Source organism: Apis florea, unplaced genomic scaffold (assembly GCF_048593485.1).
Source record: "Apis florea isolate Af1SG1 unplaced genomic scaffold, ASM4859348v1 contig_3081_pilon, whole genome shotgun sequence".
NCBI lineage: Eukaryota > Metazoa > Arthropoda > Insecta > Hymenoptera > Apidae > Apis > Apis florea.
The window spans coordinates 711,866-728,998 of record NW_028256703.1 but is presented as its reverse complement, the minus strand read 5'-3'; the positions used below and the strand labels follow the sequence as shown (position 1 = coordinate 728,998).

The 17,133-nt window shown below is 35.5% G+C and overlaps 1 protein-coding gene and 1 long non-coding RNA gene across 5 annotated transcripts in view; both read left to right on the top strand.

Annotated features, from left to right (window-relative positions):
• Positions 1-17,133, top strand: part of alpha-Catr (alpha-catenin related) — an 80,760-nt gene that overhangs the window by 1,084 nt on the left and 62,543 nt on the right. The window contains exon 2 of one of the 4 annotated variants that reach the window (XM_086908730.1): positions 10,024-10,094. The exons of the other annotated variants lie outside the window; for them this stretch is intronic. Within the exon in view, the coding sequence (XP_086764856.1) occupies positions 10,080-10,094 (15 nt within the window). The 5' untranslated portion in view covers positions 10,024-10,079. The remainder of the gene's footprint in view (positions 1-10,023; positions 10,095-17,133) is intronic. 4 annotated transcript variants of the gene reach the window in all.
• LOC147657498 (uncharacterized) lies at positions 314-4,566 on the top strand. The gene is made up of 2 exons (XR_015292236.1): positions 314-495; positions 4,288-4,566. It is a non-coding gene; the product is annotated as an uncharacterized LOC147657498 (long non-coding RNA).

Sequence of the window (17,133 nt, the reverse complement as noted above, 5' to 3'; positions counted from 1 at the left end):
AAGTCAAAGGACGTTGTAACAAGTGAAGAACTTGTAAAAAGTTTTAATTGAATGAATTCGGCGGGACTAGTGCACGGAACGCCAGCAAAATACTATAGTATTACTACGATAGTAAATACATCTAGATCAGATTAAAATAAATTAAAATTAAATTAAAAGTTTTTCTCTTTTTCTTTTTTGATTGAATTTAAAACGGTATATATATTTTTTGGAAATTACTTTAAAACGAAATTATAATGAATTAAATATATATACAGTAAAAAAAAAAAAAAAAAAAAATAAAATTGAATTCGTTTAACTGTGTCATTTCGTGACAAATTTCAAGTCGTGTGATAAATTACGAGATTCAACGAGTATTTTCTTTTTGCTTTTAGCTTCTACATTACTAATTTCAGAAATGAAAAAAGATCACGAAAATTTTCGGCCGTTTTATAACCAGACCAGTTCAAAATTATAAATGATTGATTCTTCGTAAATATCGTATCTATTTTTGCGGTAAGTCAATTTAAATTATTACATAAATTTTTTTTGTTATTTTAATATTTATGAAGTATAATTTATAAGAATTATTAATTAAATAATAGTAAAATCATTTGATTAAATTGAATTCTTTAATAATATTAGATAATTAAAAGTTTTAGAATTTGTATATATCAATTGCACAAATGTATTTCATCACATATATGTATATATGCACACTTACTACAATACACGCGATATAATTTATACATTATTAACAGTAATAATATTTAATCTTTATCTTAAATATTTATAAATAATTAAAATAAATGATAAATAAGTATACATAATACTTGATAATTATGAAATAAATTAATTAAATAATTAGATAGGATTAACTTGATCATTAAACGAAATTATTCAACAATATTTTGAATAGTTCCATTATTATTCATTTATAGAAATTATATATTTTTAATAAATAAAATTGAACAAGAGATAAAAGTTATAATAATATCCTATCGTATCGCTTAAAATATATACCGAGAAATCCGCTCCTTTTATCAAGTGAAATTCAATCCATCTTCTTTTTCGAGTAAAACTTCAAAGAAGACGTGTCTTTAAAAGAAACCTGAATTGACGATAGTCTTGTATTGCTGTCATTTAAAATCTCCTCCTTCAAAATAGTCAAACACGAAACTCATAATCAAAGCATAAAAGATACATCAAAAGTGGGAGAGCAAACGAATTCGAATGGATTCTCTTGGATCGAGGATCCATTTAATTTATCAATCGTCGATTTAATTTTTTTCCTAACTTTGCTCTTCACTTTTCCCCTCTTCCAGGCGATACCTAATACCCAATACCTAATTTTAGAATACCAATAATTGGCACGAGTTACCAATTTTATCTTTACTTAGAAATATATATTATACGTAAATGTAAATAAATAAAAAAATAATTATTGAAAATTAAAAATTCAAATTCCCTCATTTTCAACGCTGCATTCATTATTCATAAATCAGTGGAATGATCGCTTTATTTCTAAATAACAGAACTCATTCGACAACGTTCGGTGATTTTCGCGCGTGTAAAAAAACGTCAAAAGGCGCGTTTTTTAAGAAGAAAAAAAAGAAAAAAAAAAGAAAAAAAAAAGAAAAAAATTTTTATTTTACACGTAGCCACGTAACAGAAGCGATCGATCGTTCGGCCCAATTAAACGGCCATCGTTTACGGACGCGTCGCGATGAAAAATTATTTCAAGTGAGAAGGGAATGAAATAACGGCCGATCACGAACGAACTTTTGTTGAACAATCGTTGAGCGATACTTCGACGATGTTGGTGCATACGTACGCAAACAAATGCGGAATTGGTATGTATTGGTTAAACCTCTTAGGATAGAGAAAGCGCGCGAGTGTGTCTGGTGCATGACACAGGAGGCGATCGTTACGGACTGCAGCCACTTGTTAGAGCTCCGTCTAGCCACCCCCTCATTCTTTCCTCTATCTTCCTTCTTTCGCCTCTTCCCTCCCACTCCCCGACTCCACTCTCCCTTCCTCTGGCAGAGACCTTCGACCTACACTTTTTGCACAGCCCTTTCCACCCTGTTTCTGAGTGGTGGTCGGGCTGCGGTCAATGTTTTATTGACCATCGCCTACTTCGTTCGCTGGTATACCGCGATCGTTTCACTGCCCTCCTCGTTTCTCCTTCCTTTGATTCCAATTACGGGCCAATCAACGAATTTCGCGATTATTGATCTTTGCTCGATTAATTTTTGACACGAGATGAATTTAAATTTTTCACGTTTATTGGGGATTGCCTAAATTTTATATCTTCTTTTATTATTCTCTAGGCTTTTTTATATTCCTTAATTTTGCCTATTTTGAAAATTATTATCTACTATAATAAGATTGTCAAATTTTTATCATTGTTCGGTGATTAATCGATTATTTTAATCGATCGGCAATTTTATAAAGTATAAAAGTTTGAGAATTTTTTAGTTGAAAAATAGATATATTTGTTTTTCCACAATTTCTTCTACGTAGTTCTTATCGTTCAAGAAATTTCCAGGAATACTTCAATTAACCCTAGTTCCACGCTTGAACTACGGCTCTGATATCATCGACGTGTTAGAATTAATGACTGCGGGTTGTGCATCACCTCTCAATTGTAAATGCAAATTAGAGGCTAACTATGAAGCAATCTGTCGATGAATATTAACACCGTTAAGTTTTATCCCTGCAAAACGAACAAGTTAATTGCGAAACATAATTTTTCTGCACTCTTCATTTTTTATCGATCAACAAAATAAGATTGAAAAATTTATTGTTATCTCTTATTTTTCAATATATAATGTAAAATAATCATCTCTGTTGCCCTATATAACATTCTTCCATCGTTCGTCAACTTTTGCCGGTGGATCAAAGCAAATTCATCGATGTTTCTCATTTTTCCCTATTATATAATCGCGATCACACGTTTATTTTTCATCGAGGAAGATAATTGAAAGAAGTGTATCTTCAAAAAAAATAATTATTTTAAATTTTCGGCGCCTCTGTACGAAAATTGAAATTTAACTTTATAAACATTGAAATATATTTAAATCAAACTTCTAATTCAATATATCATTATAATCCATAAGATAAAAATATCTTATTTACATTTTATCAATTTTTATTTAATATTCGCAATGTATGTATACGCATATACGTCAAACGGGGGCAAGAGATTTTTTTTTTTTTATTGAGAAAAATCGACACACATTCGTAAACCACCGATATCTAATGAAAATTCCTCGAGTGACACACTTGAACGCTTCAATTAACCTCGATCTTCGACCCTCGCAGTGACCCATTACCGACATGTTACGATCAGTGACTATGGTATGAAGACTTCCGCAGTGCCTGTCCTTGCTATACATACACCAGCAAAGATAAATAAAGATAGTGGTAGAGCGTTAAAACGTCTCGAGAGATGTGTATTTACCACCACTTCAACAAACTTGTTCATCTCTCACCATCGTATATCTCCTTAAAATCCACTTTTATTAGAAATATCTCTTTCGAATTTTTATACGTATATTAAGCTTGTTTATCTTTCTCCTTCAAACCATTTTATGGAACATAACCTCTATTTATTTTTATATACTTCCTCCGTCATTATCGTTCAAAAGTACAGGCTTGACACTGAACTCGAACGCAGAAAGATTATTTGAACTTCTGCCTCTTCTGCTGATATGAAAATATTAAATAAATTTAAATTCTCACTTTGTAAGAATTGTTTTGTGTTCACAAATTCAGAGATTTTTTTTCTTCATCCAAAATGTCTTGAAACTACATTTTATTTTATCATTTGAAATAAATATATGCGGATTGTGACATGTTCTATATTTCTTCTTGAACTTGTATTTCGATTTTCTTAATTTATTTTCCTTTTCGAAAGGTACAGTACGTGTTACAGTTCAAATCGGTTGTCCGTGTCTTGATAAACGTGTATCGATTCGAAGTAACGTAACTTTATCGGTAAATTTTCTACTGGAAAATTAGTTTTTGTTCTCGAATGTTACCGAAGCCTCGAAAAGACAGAACTTTTCCTGACAAGTGCGCTCAGTGAACTGTAATTTACGGCCTCAAAAAGCAATCCTCAGGCCTTAAGATTCTCTGCAAACTCACTTATAAAGTTTGATTTAACGATTTTTTTTTTTTTTTATCAAAATTCCTCCAATTTTGTATTATGATTTCAGGAAACGTTTCAATTTTATTTCGCTTTGTTTTACAATAATTATTCTTCCATAATATTAATCTTTAATACTCTGCTTTTTCATTCAGATAATTATATAGGGAAGTAGGATCGAAGAATTCTAGTTGCAGCAGGAATGGTGAAAAGAGTCGAGAACACGTAGAAAATTACAAAGATTTAAAAAGGAGGAAAAGGAATATCAGTCGAAGCTGGATGCAATTTAGGGTGGTGATCAACGAGGTGTCTCTCGACTTCGAGTGTAATCCTTTGCCTATTGGGACAATCGATATCCTCGTTAGGATCTGTTTGAACTTCCAAGTTCATTATTGATATTTGTATTGAATAAAGAAGCTCGATTTATAAAACAATCACGAGATCGTACAAATTATCCTTAATTTTTCTCTCCGTTCTCTTTTCTTCTTCTCTATAATACCATAATAATGAGATCCGTATGATATTATACCATTTTATCACGATATATTTTTATCTTGCAGAAGAATTTTCCACTGCTTTTCACACACATTTTTTTTCTGAATATTTAGGACAAGTTCAGGGATGCAATGCGGGAAGCTGAAATCCGTAAGAAACTTTCAACTCATGCGAGATTTCATGCGCTCAAGAGGTTTAATCGTTCGTTAAAATTCTTCTGTTTCTCATATTTTCACCCTCTTTCTATTCCCCTCCAAGTTTTAATGACTTCGATCACTCGACCAATATATTCGTATTCATCATCCATCGATTCGTCACTAGTTACATTCTGGATTTAATATATTTTTACTCGATACATTTCACTTTTTTTTTTTTTTTTGGAGCCCCGTGCAAACAGCCAATAGTCGGCAAATAGAATTGAAGGAAAAAGAAATATATATAGTCGCACGAGGCGAAGATATTTTTCGTTCGCATGCAGAGCAAATATGCCAGAAGCTATCGAACAAACTAATATTGACCGTCGGTTTATCCAGCGATAGTGAAACTTGGTTCAACGTTTTCGCTCGAGGTAAGAAGAACTCGTGTCCTCCTGAACTTTGAATATTTCCATTTATATATGTGTTTTATATTAATTCGAACGAGACAAAGCTTCAGAGAATAACGTACGTCTCGAATTTATTCAGTTATCAAAATTGTCCAATGCCGATTGTGAAACATTTAGAGAATATTTAGAAGAAATATCAATGAAAATCGTAACTGCGCTCAATCGATCAGAGTTACGCGAAAATTATTAGAATTAAAGGATAATCAGGTTCGATAATTAGGTTACATTAGGTGCATTAATTTGACATTTATTTCGACGGAAATCCAGTGAAATTTTCCGAGGCAGGCAATGAATCTAGTCGAGTTATCGAACTTTGAGCAAACTTTCCCTTCGATAAATCGTATCCTCGATTTAACTCTTACAATTGCCCCTATCACTTCTCCTGTATAAAGTTGAAACAATGTTAAGAAGTTGAATTAAGTGTCGCGTAATTTCGAACGTTCTAATACCACATCTTCTCGCAACCATCGATTTAACCATCTCGATTTGACAAAGATAAGATTCGTATTTGTTCAACAAATTATTTTCGATTCGCCGAAAAAAAAATTACGAAAACTCTTCTTTCCCCTGGAACAACTAATCTTATTATCCTTTTTTCGTTCACTGATATTTCATTTCGGTTTATTTTTATATTCAATCACTCGAATCGATAAAATTCAAAACAAATCTATTCCTCTAAATATTCCTCTTACTTTTTCATTCTCACGATGGAAATGCCATTTCGTGAACAAAGATCGCCACTATAAACGAGGATAAATCCCAATTTTCGAAACGACCTCTTTCGAAAAGATCTCTTTCTAACCACCATCCGCGATAAAAGGCGTTAAACAGGCGTAGCGATTGAATTAAAAGCGACGTAATACACAGTTGGCCGAGCGCGATAATCCATTAACAGCGATTCTCAGCAAATTTCAATCTTCAACATCAAAACCGGAAAACCGTCCATTCCATTCCATTCCATTTTTTTTTTATCTCCCATGTATGTGTTAGATCCAACGCGATAAATTGCTCGTATCGGTGGCCATTGTGCAACGAGAAAAATTATCAGCTTGTTCTTCAATCTTGAATGGCGAGCAAAGTGTACAAATTTTGCGTGACGATGATATTCACATCGCGAATGAAGATCTCAATTCTTCTCTTCGTATCGAAACATTATTACGTGAAATTGTATAAAATTAATTTCAAATATATATATATATATGAAGTTTCAAATTGTTTTTTTTTTTTTTTTTTTTTTTTTTGATTTAAGATCGATTCCATTATGATATTTATACAACGTAGCGATGTAGAGTTTCGAGGCTTAATTAAATTTCGATCAAAGCCTCGAATTCGAAACATTAATTTTACCCATAAAGAGGATTTTCAAGATTAATTATCGAGTCCGGTTTTGGCTTATTTAAACGTATAATTTAATAATCTAGTCGTCGCTAATCGTCACGCAGATTATACGAATGAAAATTTAATTATGAATCAAGGTTGATGATCAAATATATTTCAATTATCGCGCTTAATCTCTTGCGTTAATCAGACCATTTCAAGCTATATTTTGAATAATTTTAATTATTATTTTTTTTCCACCAATTCGTATCGATCTTCGAACAAAAATTAAATACAACGAGATATTTTCGAGATGTATCGAGCATGTGAATCGTGTCGAATGTCGTATCCATTTATTCAATACGCGCATAATGGAATTTCTTAGATAGAAGGAAAATAGCAGGCAAATGGCGCGGTTTTTTTTTTTTTCTTTCTTTCGTTGAAAAAAAAGTTCACCGATCGTGAGGGAAGATCGTTCAATGAAAATCCAAGCGTATTCGTGACGTTTCACATTGTCTGGAATTCGCTTTTGTTATTCGGTCGGAAGAAAAGTCGGCGATGCGGAGGAGGCTGGATCGAAAGTGAACAAATGCGAATCGTTTGGAGCAAAAGTCGGTGAGAAAATACGGGGCGAGGATTGTAACGAGGATATCGGAAATTTCGCCGTGTTGTTGTTGTTTCTCTCTGTTGTTTTTCTCGAATCGCAAATTTTCGTAAAATTTAATCTCGTTCCTTTAATCCTTTCTCTCTTTATCGTTTTCGAGAAATTTTAAGAAGAATAAAGTAATCGTTTTCTCTCTAAATTTATCTTCTTGGAATTGCGATGCAACTGCAGAAGCAATGCAAGTATAGATTCGATCAAAAATTTATGATCCGAGATCTTAAATCGTTCAATTCGTAAAATTTTTCTCCTCGTTTGCAACAAAATCGAGCGAAGTAAAACGAAATGGACCGTGGCAAGGTCGACGAAGATTTGGCATAAATTTGCAGAATTCCAAGGATGAGAAGGGCAGAGTGCATCTTGCTATCGTTTCGACGTGTATCTCTCTTTTATATCCTTGTATCGAACGAATTATTCTTCCAAGAACAACTGCAATATTCCTCCTCCGGAAGATGCAAGAGGGATGAGTTGGCTCTCGTTTGCGATGAAAACACGAAACGGCTACACGTGAGTTATGGGAGGCAAAGTGGAGCAGTCAATAAAGAAAGAAAGCTGGGGGAGGGGGGAATAAGAAGGAAAAAAAAGTCGATCGAGATGATTGCGAAGTTTTCTGGCAAAGTGGGATATTACGGTTTCTTGTCTCTCGTTATTTTAATTTCCGGTCTCCAGATATTCCATAACACTCGACGTCAACCTCGCATAAATCAACGATAAAACGCGATAAAACGATTGAATTTACGTTTGCATACGTGTAAAACTACGTATTCGCGTTTGTTGTATTCTATTGGATTATATTTTTAATTATTAATTAATTATTTATACACGTATGTATTATTCGTAGAATATGATCGCGACAATTAATTAAAAATAAAACAAAAAACGAGAGAAGCTTTCTATCTTACTTGAAAAAATTTTGATAAATATCGCGTGTGATCAACCTCGATGGAGATAATCGGTTTGACTTGCACAATTTGCTTTTAATTTTGGAAAATTAAAAGCCACGAATATCCATCCGTGAAATTTATTTAATTTTAATTGAGTTTAGCTTCTATAAACGCGCGATGCTTACAAATATCGCGCAAGTACAAATATTTTTGATAAAACGCGTTTAAAACAATATCTTACGATCGATCTTACATTCTGAAAACACTTCTTCCTTCATATCCTCGAAAAAAAGGAGAATATCCTTTTTTAATCGAATATCATTAATTTTCGAAACATTGATCACCCGCTTCAACGATGTGTTTGCGGAACACATTCACACAGCTCTACATCAATTTTTCGCATAGAGAAATTTTCCTATTCCTACGAACGTGCAAATCTTCCAATTATCTATTTAAAATCACGATACAGAGATAAAACGGAATTTCGTAAGTATAATCCTTTTCTTGCCTCCTCCCTCCCCTCCAATTTCTCTTATGCAGCGATACAACACGCAGATGAATAATCAAATGGAACAAAAGTAAACGGAGAGACAAAGGGGCATTGATAAAACGAGGGGAGAAATATGATTTATCTGGCGCAATAACGGCAGGTTCGCCGACAGAGAGAGAGGCGGAAATATAGGACGGAAAACGCGGAAACAAGAAGGGAAATATATAAAGTTGATCGCCTCTTGAAGCGGGTCGTTGTGCAAAATTTCGTCATATTCTTATGTTGCGTTTTCGTTATCTCTTCGACTCGACGCTTATAGAAGCGTCGTTGCACCTCTGAATATCTTCGACGCGATAAGGGATCGATCATGGATCATTCGCGTTTAATCGTCTCGAACGCAAATTTCTCGAAAATTCTCGGCCAAAATTTTTGACCTTTTCTAAAACTCATCCCCCCATTTCCACTTGTTCCCCGAAAGGAAAGAAAGTTCTCCAACTTCTTTTTCCCCCTTCTTCGCTACTATTTCTAGCGGAATATTTTAATAAGACTTTACGAGAATTAATGGGAATGAAAAAAGTGACACTCACTCGTTTCGTGTATAAAATTCAAAAAGAAGAAACAGGAGTCGAAGTGAAATTTTCGATCGATCGTGAAAATTCCAATAACGATTTCTCGATCGTTATCAGAAAAAGATTATTTTACCTTAAGAAATTGCGATGAGAAAGATATAAAAGTTGTATAAGTTCGACGAGTATCTTTCGTGTGAAAAAAAAAAAAAAAGGAAATCAATTTTCGATTTCGCCCGTTTTAATAATTCAGGACGAATTATGAACGGACGTATTTTGTAACGAAATATTTCAAACTTCCTCCCCCCTCCCCATTTCATTTCCACGCGGAGAATTTATTAGGTATCGCGTCACTCGTCGCGCAAAAATATTTCACGTATCTCGATCATGCGTTTCAACGCAATAATAATGATAATAATAATAATAATAATAATAATAATAATAACAATAATAACAACAACAACAACAACAACAACAACACTGTAAATATTATTCCACGGTATCGCGCGGAAAACACGCGGGGGAATAATACCATTTCGCCGTTTATTGCAGATCGAGAAAAAAAGGGGGAGACGTAAACGTCGTTATCTGTGTATCGTGAATCCTCGAGAAAGGGGAAAAAAAAAAAAGAAAAGAAAGAGAATAAAGTAATATCTAAGAAGGTGTCCAGGTACTTGTTGGAGCGACGAAAATAATTTCTGATTCCATGATTTCGTTGGTGTTGAAAATTGCGCCGCTTTTTTTTTTTCTTTTTTTTTTTTTTTTTTTTTTTTTTACGTTTAGAAAGTAGTACGAACATGAAATCAGCGCGGCTGCACGAGATCACGAGATACTTTTCACTCAACGGAATGTACGATATGTGTATATGTTCTAGGCTCTCGTCTTCGACCGACAATTGTTGTAGGAGAAACAATTGAGTTCGTAGGTATAATGGGTTCTTCCATGGTAAGTCTTTAGCGAAACAATGTTCCATCGATTATCGTAATCGCTACTTACGTGTCGTGTAACACTATTAGAAAGTTACTTAGACCATTAGCGGTATTCAGAGTGGTGTTTTTACGTGTGCATAGAGAGAGAGAGAGAGAGAGAGAGAGAGAAAGGAATAGACTGAGCTTAATTGGATATTTAGATGATTGTTTATGGAAAGACGAATTTTACCGATTTTGCGATCTCGAGAGATTTATTGCTTGATTTAACCTCGAAAGATGCGGAGATTTCTATCGAGTTTGAAACTGAACTTTCTTCTGTATTATCGTGTGCAAAAATTTTTACGCAAAAATGTACAATGTCGAAGGCATAGAACACGTTAAAGATATTTTTTTAAATAATCACGGATGATATTTTCATCTTTTTCGAGTAACGTCGAAAAAAGTGATAATCTCTTTTCAGATAATTTTCGATATTCGTTTGGATAAATATAAGATATGCCTCGAATTTATAATTCCCTTGACAATCGAATTGCTGAAAAATCATGGAAATGGGTAAGATTTGCTTGTTCACGAACAATTACCAACGTTTCTTTCCAAGCTTTCGCACAAGTTGTTGCGTCATTGTATAGAGATCGATGTAATTAGAGGCGAGGAAGAATAAATGAAGCATTATATGGTTGGAAATTTTGTTGTGCTGGCATAGAGATACGTAGAGAAACTGTTTATTATGTCGATTATTGTTTATGATTAGAGAGAGAGTGAGAGAGAGAGAGAGAGAGAGAGAGAGAGAGAGAGAGGAGGCAAGATATCCAATTGTCGCTATATTTGTGTCTTTTTTTTCCCCCTCTCCCTAAATTCCTCCGCCATATTTTTGTTTTTTCACACGTAGCTTTCTCAGGAACGAAGCATGAATTTCGGGGTATGCAGTTCGATTTACTGTGCCGACACGTTATTTTACATTAGAGTTAGAGGAGTTGTCCAAGTTTTCTCCTAGAAAGAAAGGCCGCGGCTCTCGTTCTTTCCACGAGGCGAATTTTTCTCTCTTTCTTCTCTTCTGTCTTGGTGAAGTAGCAGAAGTTTTAAACATTGTTCCCCTCTTTTGTTCCCGGTGAAGTTGACGTCGTCGAAAGCGTATCGTAATTTAAAGAGTCGGAGAGAATTCTTAAAGCTATCTCGGCAATTTTCGAATGCGGTTCTCCCTCTCCCCCTCCCCCCCCCTTCTTTCTTTTCTTTCTTTCTTTCTTTCTTTCGTTTTTTAAGCAACAATGGAAATTTTAAACCACCAAACGGTTCTCCGTTGATCTCTTATATTTTCTCTTCATCGATGTCGAAAACGAAGCAATACTAAATAATCGATTCCTTTTAAACGTGTATTTGTATTTCATTTTTCTTTTTTTTTTCTTTTTTTTTTTTTTTTTCGTAGAAATTATCAGCAATTTTCAGAACGAACGTAGTCCAAGATTAGTCGAAGAAATTACTCACTCCAAAGAAATAATATTTAATCCCCTAATAACACAACTGGAGCAAAGCGTTATTTTTCCCCCAAAGCGTTCCTAATTCTTCGAAACGTCATTCGATTATCGCGCAATTCGAGCGATTCCCATTGTCTCTCTCTCTCTCTCTTTCTCTCTCTCTCTCTCTCTCTCTCTTTCGAAGAAAATTTTCATTACACAAAAATAACCATTTGGAAGAGAGAGAGAGAGAGAGAGAGCTGGAGATTTTCCTAGACTAGTCGTTTCCTTTCTCTCCTTTCTCCCTCCCCCCTCTGTGTGGAGCGCAAATTAGCTAATGGGGGAAACGAGTGAAATGCATCATCGGGGATGGATTAAATCGAACCGTTCATTCCCGTGAATAAGTATCCCGTTAAACCGGCGATCCAAAGTCGCGAGCCGCCGCCACGCTTTGAAATATTATTTTTCCGATGGCCGCCTAAAACGAACTTAAAAAAAGAGCTGGATCCGACACGTCTCGTGCACGTGTGAGGGGGGTTCGTGAAAATGGAGCCGGAGGGGAGGGGGGAGGCTATTCGAAGCAAAAGGAAAGATTGTAATTGTGAATACACGATAACGTGATAATGCAAATACGGAATTATAATTGTTGCAACGATAAAAAGAGGGATTTAAAAGGAGGAGGCAATTTCGAGTCGTCATTGTGAATTCGATTTTGAAATATTTTTTTTTTTTTTTTAAAAGTTAAGGTTGCGCTCGTTAAACTCGTGTGCAATTTTTGTGCAATTTGTCGGATGTTAAAGAAGAAGAAGAAGAAGAAAAAGAAGAAGAAGGGTAATTGATGGGTGGGGTAGGGATGAGAGAGATTAGATTCCGGTTATCCGGCTGGAATGGAATTCCTCGTTTCCTCTGAAACGTGTCACGTTTGATACGTAAGAAAATATACGTACGTACATACATACATACATTCCCGTGGAAAGATGTTTCTCCGTGGCTTGGCTTGTGATATTTACTTCTCTCCATCTTTTATATATATACATGTATACATGTATATAGAGCGCGATATATACTCTTTTATCAAACAAAAACCGATTTCCTCCTTTCCACGAAATCCATTCTAGGAATCCATTACTAGGAACTTGGCGTCTCTATTATGATCCGATATACGTAGAATGTGATATCGTTATATCCAAATAAAAAAGTATTTATTTGTTCTCGCGATAAGGAGAGCTAAGAGATATTGGTTTTTTGTTCGAATTTTTTATAGGGAAAAAAAAAAAAAAAAAAAAAGAAAGAAAGAAAAAGAAATCGAAATTGACGGATAATGTGAAATTTTAGCAAGTTCCAATTTTAATTTAGGCAACATCGCCTAGGTATAGGAAAGATCTTGAGATTAAAATCTTATATCTCCTATATAATAACGCATTCATAGAAATAATCCCTATCCCTTCAAGAAATACCCACCCCCTCAGAATCTTTTCATGTTAGAAATTGTAAAATGCTAATCGCACCGTATCCGTATGAAAAGAATTTAATTTAATCCGATCCCTCGAAACGAGAGGATGTGAACGATGTATTGGAGGATAAATGCGTCAGTTTCCTCTCAAAATTTCTCTCCACGCGGGTGGAGAAGTGGTTGGTGGCCTCACGGCCACCGCAAATATGGTACAACGGTCACGTATTCCTCCACACCCACGGCATTTCTCCTTTTACAAATCGCACCGCTTTTGTCTCATTTTGCCGTCGTTCTCCCTTCCAGAAATTTCTTCCTTCTGTCGTTTCTCGAAACCGATTCCACTCCGTTTCTCTCTCCCTCTCGTGGAAAAATATGGGGTGCGGGAATATTGTGAAAAATAATCGAAGGAATATTAGAAGTTTCAAGTTCTCCTTTTTTTTTTTCTTGCCACTGTTGAGAAATCACAGTTTGGCTTGAGAGAAAAAATATTTTCCTCCTTCTCTGTGATTCTCGAGGGGAAGAAGAATGATAAAAAAAAAAAAAAAAGAAAGGAGGACGTGGATGGAGGAGGGTGGTAAATAGAAAAGATGAGAAGGGAGGAGAAAATATGAGATGATAGAGAGAGAGAGAGAGAGAGAGAATAGGATTGTAAGGAATGGAAAGGGATGGTGAAGAAAGAATAAACATCTTCTTTTTCAACCCCCCTGTTTCAAACGTACGATATTTTTATATTAAAAACTACTTTTTCCTTTTTTCAGTAGACAATAGTTTCAGACTAGTATTTCAAGTTTTAGAAACTTTAGATTCCCACAATTATTTGTTATCGTTAATTAAAGACTTAATGTGGTTAAATTTTTTGAAAATAGCACTTCTTTTCGCTTCACGTCCGACCACATACGATCCTTTTCTACTCAACAGCGAAGATAAGATTTTCCTGTTATCGATTTTCAAGCGTTAAATGACTCGTCTCGTACATTGCGATTCTTATTTTTCGTTTCATTTATTTATTTATTTTTTTTTTCTTCTTTTTAGAAAAAGTATCAATGATTTATTTACACGTATCAATTTCTCTAAATTTCTCGAGAATAATAATTCGAATTTTTAATCTTTTCTACGTCGTTCCATTCGCCCTCTATATTCAAAAAAAAAATTTTGTTTCTTTTTCCATTTCGTATTCCCCTTCGCGTTTCATTCCGAGAGAAATCTCTCCCACGACGCTTGTCTTCTACGATTTCATTTTATCCTTGCGAAGAAAATACGTGGATACACCGTTCCATGATTATAATAATATAGAGCTTCCTGGTCTTATCATAATTCCCATCCCCCACAAATGTTCCATAACGTTCCTTCATGAAAAGTGTTTTTTCTTCGCGCAGAAATTGTTAGATATGCTCGCTACTTTTCCTGCTTTGTAAAAATTAAAATGTAAACAAACATTTTGATTAAAATACCGCTAAGCATTAAAATTACGTAGGACGATATTTATTCTTCTCTAAAGATAGATTTGAATTTTAAACTCTATCCATTCGTAATCTATTTATAATAGAAAAAAATTCAATCCTTTTCGATTCTCTTCGAAAAATTTTTTACACCTTTTTCTTTTCCTTCCGGAAGAAAAAATAGTGTCGAATAACAGAAATATTATTATATATTCGACATGATCATTTCTAATGCAATATTCCGAAGTTTTTCAAATTGACTCGTGAAACTAATTGAAAACTTCGTTTATATATTGTCGTTGGGATGAATTTCCTTTCAAACTTAATCGATTTCTCGAGCAATTAAAATTACCAAAGAGATATCGGGTATCGAATCGCGATATTAAAAATATATGCGCAAAATGTCCCGCAAAATTTTATATTGTTATCGAATGAAAAAAAATTAACGAATAATATGAATTTAATCGATAACTCCATATTCGAGAGAACGAATTTTGAAGATGTATCGAGATGTAATTAACTCTTAATACGCATTCGATAGATCGGTATTCGATAAAATTAAAAGAAATTGTATTAAAATTGTTGTAACGTTTATTCCAAAATAAATTCGAACGTGTTTTATATTATCGTGTATCAATTAAGATATAATTAGTTTAATTTGAATAATGAATGAATCATTGATCTCGTCGTTGAATGAAATATCTTCTATCCGAATACTTCTATATTCAAATATTCAAAGAAATATATTACATGTTTTTTTTTTTTTTTTTTAAGACATGTGAGAAATTCTCGCAAGATTCAACAATAGAAGAAACGCGCGAAATCGCGTGCCAAATGTTTTTATCCATCGTTTCGACCCACGTTCACGTATCGTAAAACACCTCTTAATGGTTCGATAATCGAATATTTGTCGCCGGTTTTCCGTCGAACACGTAAAAGTCTAACCCCCCCCCCCAGATTTACGAGCACGTTGGATAAATAAAAAGGATCACACTGTTATTTACGATCTTCCATTACACCATCTCGATTAACAGGGATTCCCTCTTCTCTGCCATTTTCACAAATCTCTTTGTCAAAAGCAAAATTTCAGCGATTAAAAAAGATTATAAATCGCGTGAAGTTCGTCTCGTTGAAATTGAGCTCGCAAGAGCGAGCGTAAATTTTTATGGATCGATCGGTGATCACGGTTGTTGAAAGGAGACGAAGCTAAGTCGAATTTTGATTCGAGCTTAAATCAACTCAAGAAGAAGATTCAAAATCGTCTCTCTATCCTGCCCGTTTGTAAAAATTTAAAAATAAAAAGGAACTCGCCCGTTTAAAAGGAATAGAAAGAAACACATCCAAGAATTTTCTACATCGTTTTGCAAAACAAAGTGCCCGGAAACGTGTACCAAAGAATCGACCAAAGATTCGAGATAAAGACGGTGAAACGAGAAAACGGGTGACAGAATGGCGGACTTTAGAAACTGGAAGGAACTGTGACGATTTTATTCTTCTCGACTCTAAATAAAAGCCAAAAGAAGAAAGAAGAAAGAAACAGACAAGAAATATCCAAAAATTCCTTAAATCGATGAACTCGAAGATGATGGGACGAAGGTGAATCAAAAACTATCCTCCTTCTTCCATTCTCCTAACAAACCTCGCGCTCTTTTCCGCTCAAAAATAAACCAAACGAAGTAAGAATAAGAGAAGAAACGAATAAAAGTACGATAAGAATTCCCTGGATACCCCTCTACAACAGACAGAGAGAGACGCATAAATTCAAGCTTACCGAATCGAGCAGAGAGAGAGAGAGAGAGAGAGAAAGCGAGACTAAGGTGGATCCCAGGAAGGAAAGGCTCAAGAATTTCGAAACTACCTAACCCACGCGTTATCATCGACAAGATCCAAAACCCATCTCCACTCCTGTTTGAAAAAAAGTCCAAACTCCCGCGCTTTGAGCCAACGCGCGAAGAAAGAAGAAGTAGAGAAGAAATAAAGGAACGAAAAAATACCCTAGATAAAACTCCCTAGATAATACAATTCCGTAGCCTGCGAGAAGCGTGTGGAGAAACAGGGTGAGATCCAAGAGCGAGGAGAAGCGTCGGTTTCGCGAGGAAGGAAAGAGGGATTAGTCGCGGAGTTAGAAAGGAAGCGAAGGGACGTGCGAAAATGACGATTTCGCGGGCGAAAGTACGGGCCTGCCGGCGTATTGATTGTCGGTCGGCCGTCGAGTAGAGTCAGCGCGCCTGTGCTCCAACGTTTCAACGCGGAGGGAAAGGGACAGAAGCGGGGCGGGCGAGCCAGTGACGAGGAGAGTACGCGGGCCGAGGGCGCACGGAGGGCGGAGAAAGATCGGGTGGAGGGAGAGGGAGAGAGAGAGAGAGAGAGGGTTACACAGAGAGGGTACGAAAAGGGGGAGAGACAGCCTCGCGCCCATGGTCCTGCTTCCACCGTGTTCGAGTCCAGTCTTCCCCTGGGCACTCGACAGGCCGGTACCTGTTTCTCCCGTGCGCTCTGCCGTCTCCTCGCATCGCGACCTATCTCCACAACACACACAGAGCAGACGTATTCGAGCGTACGTATATACGTGTGCAAGCAATGCGGAGAAGCGTGGAGAGAGGGGAGGAGGAGACTCGTGGACACGCGTCTGCATGAGGCGACAAGTTTCGCTGTCGTCGTCGATATATGCGCACGATATATATATATGTATATATGTAAGGTTGGAGGGAT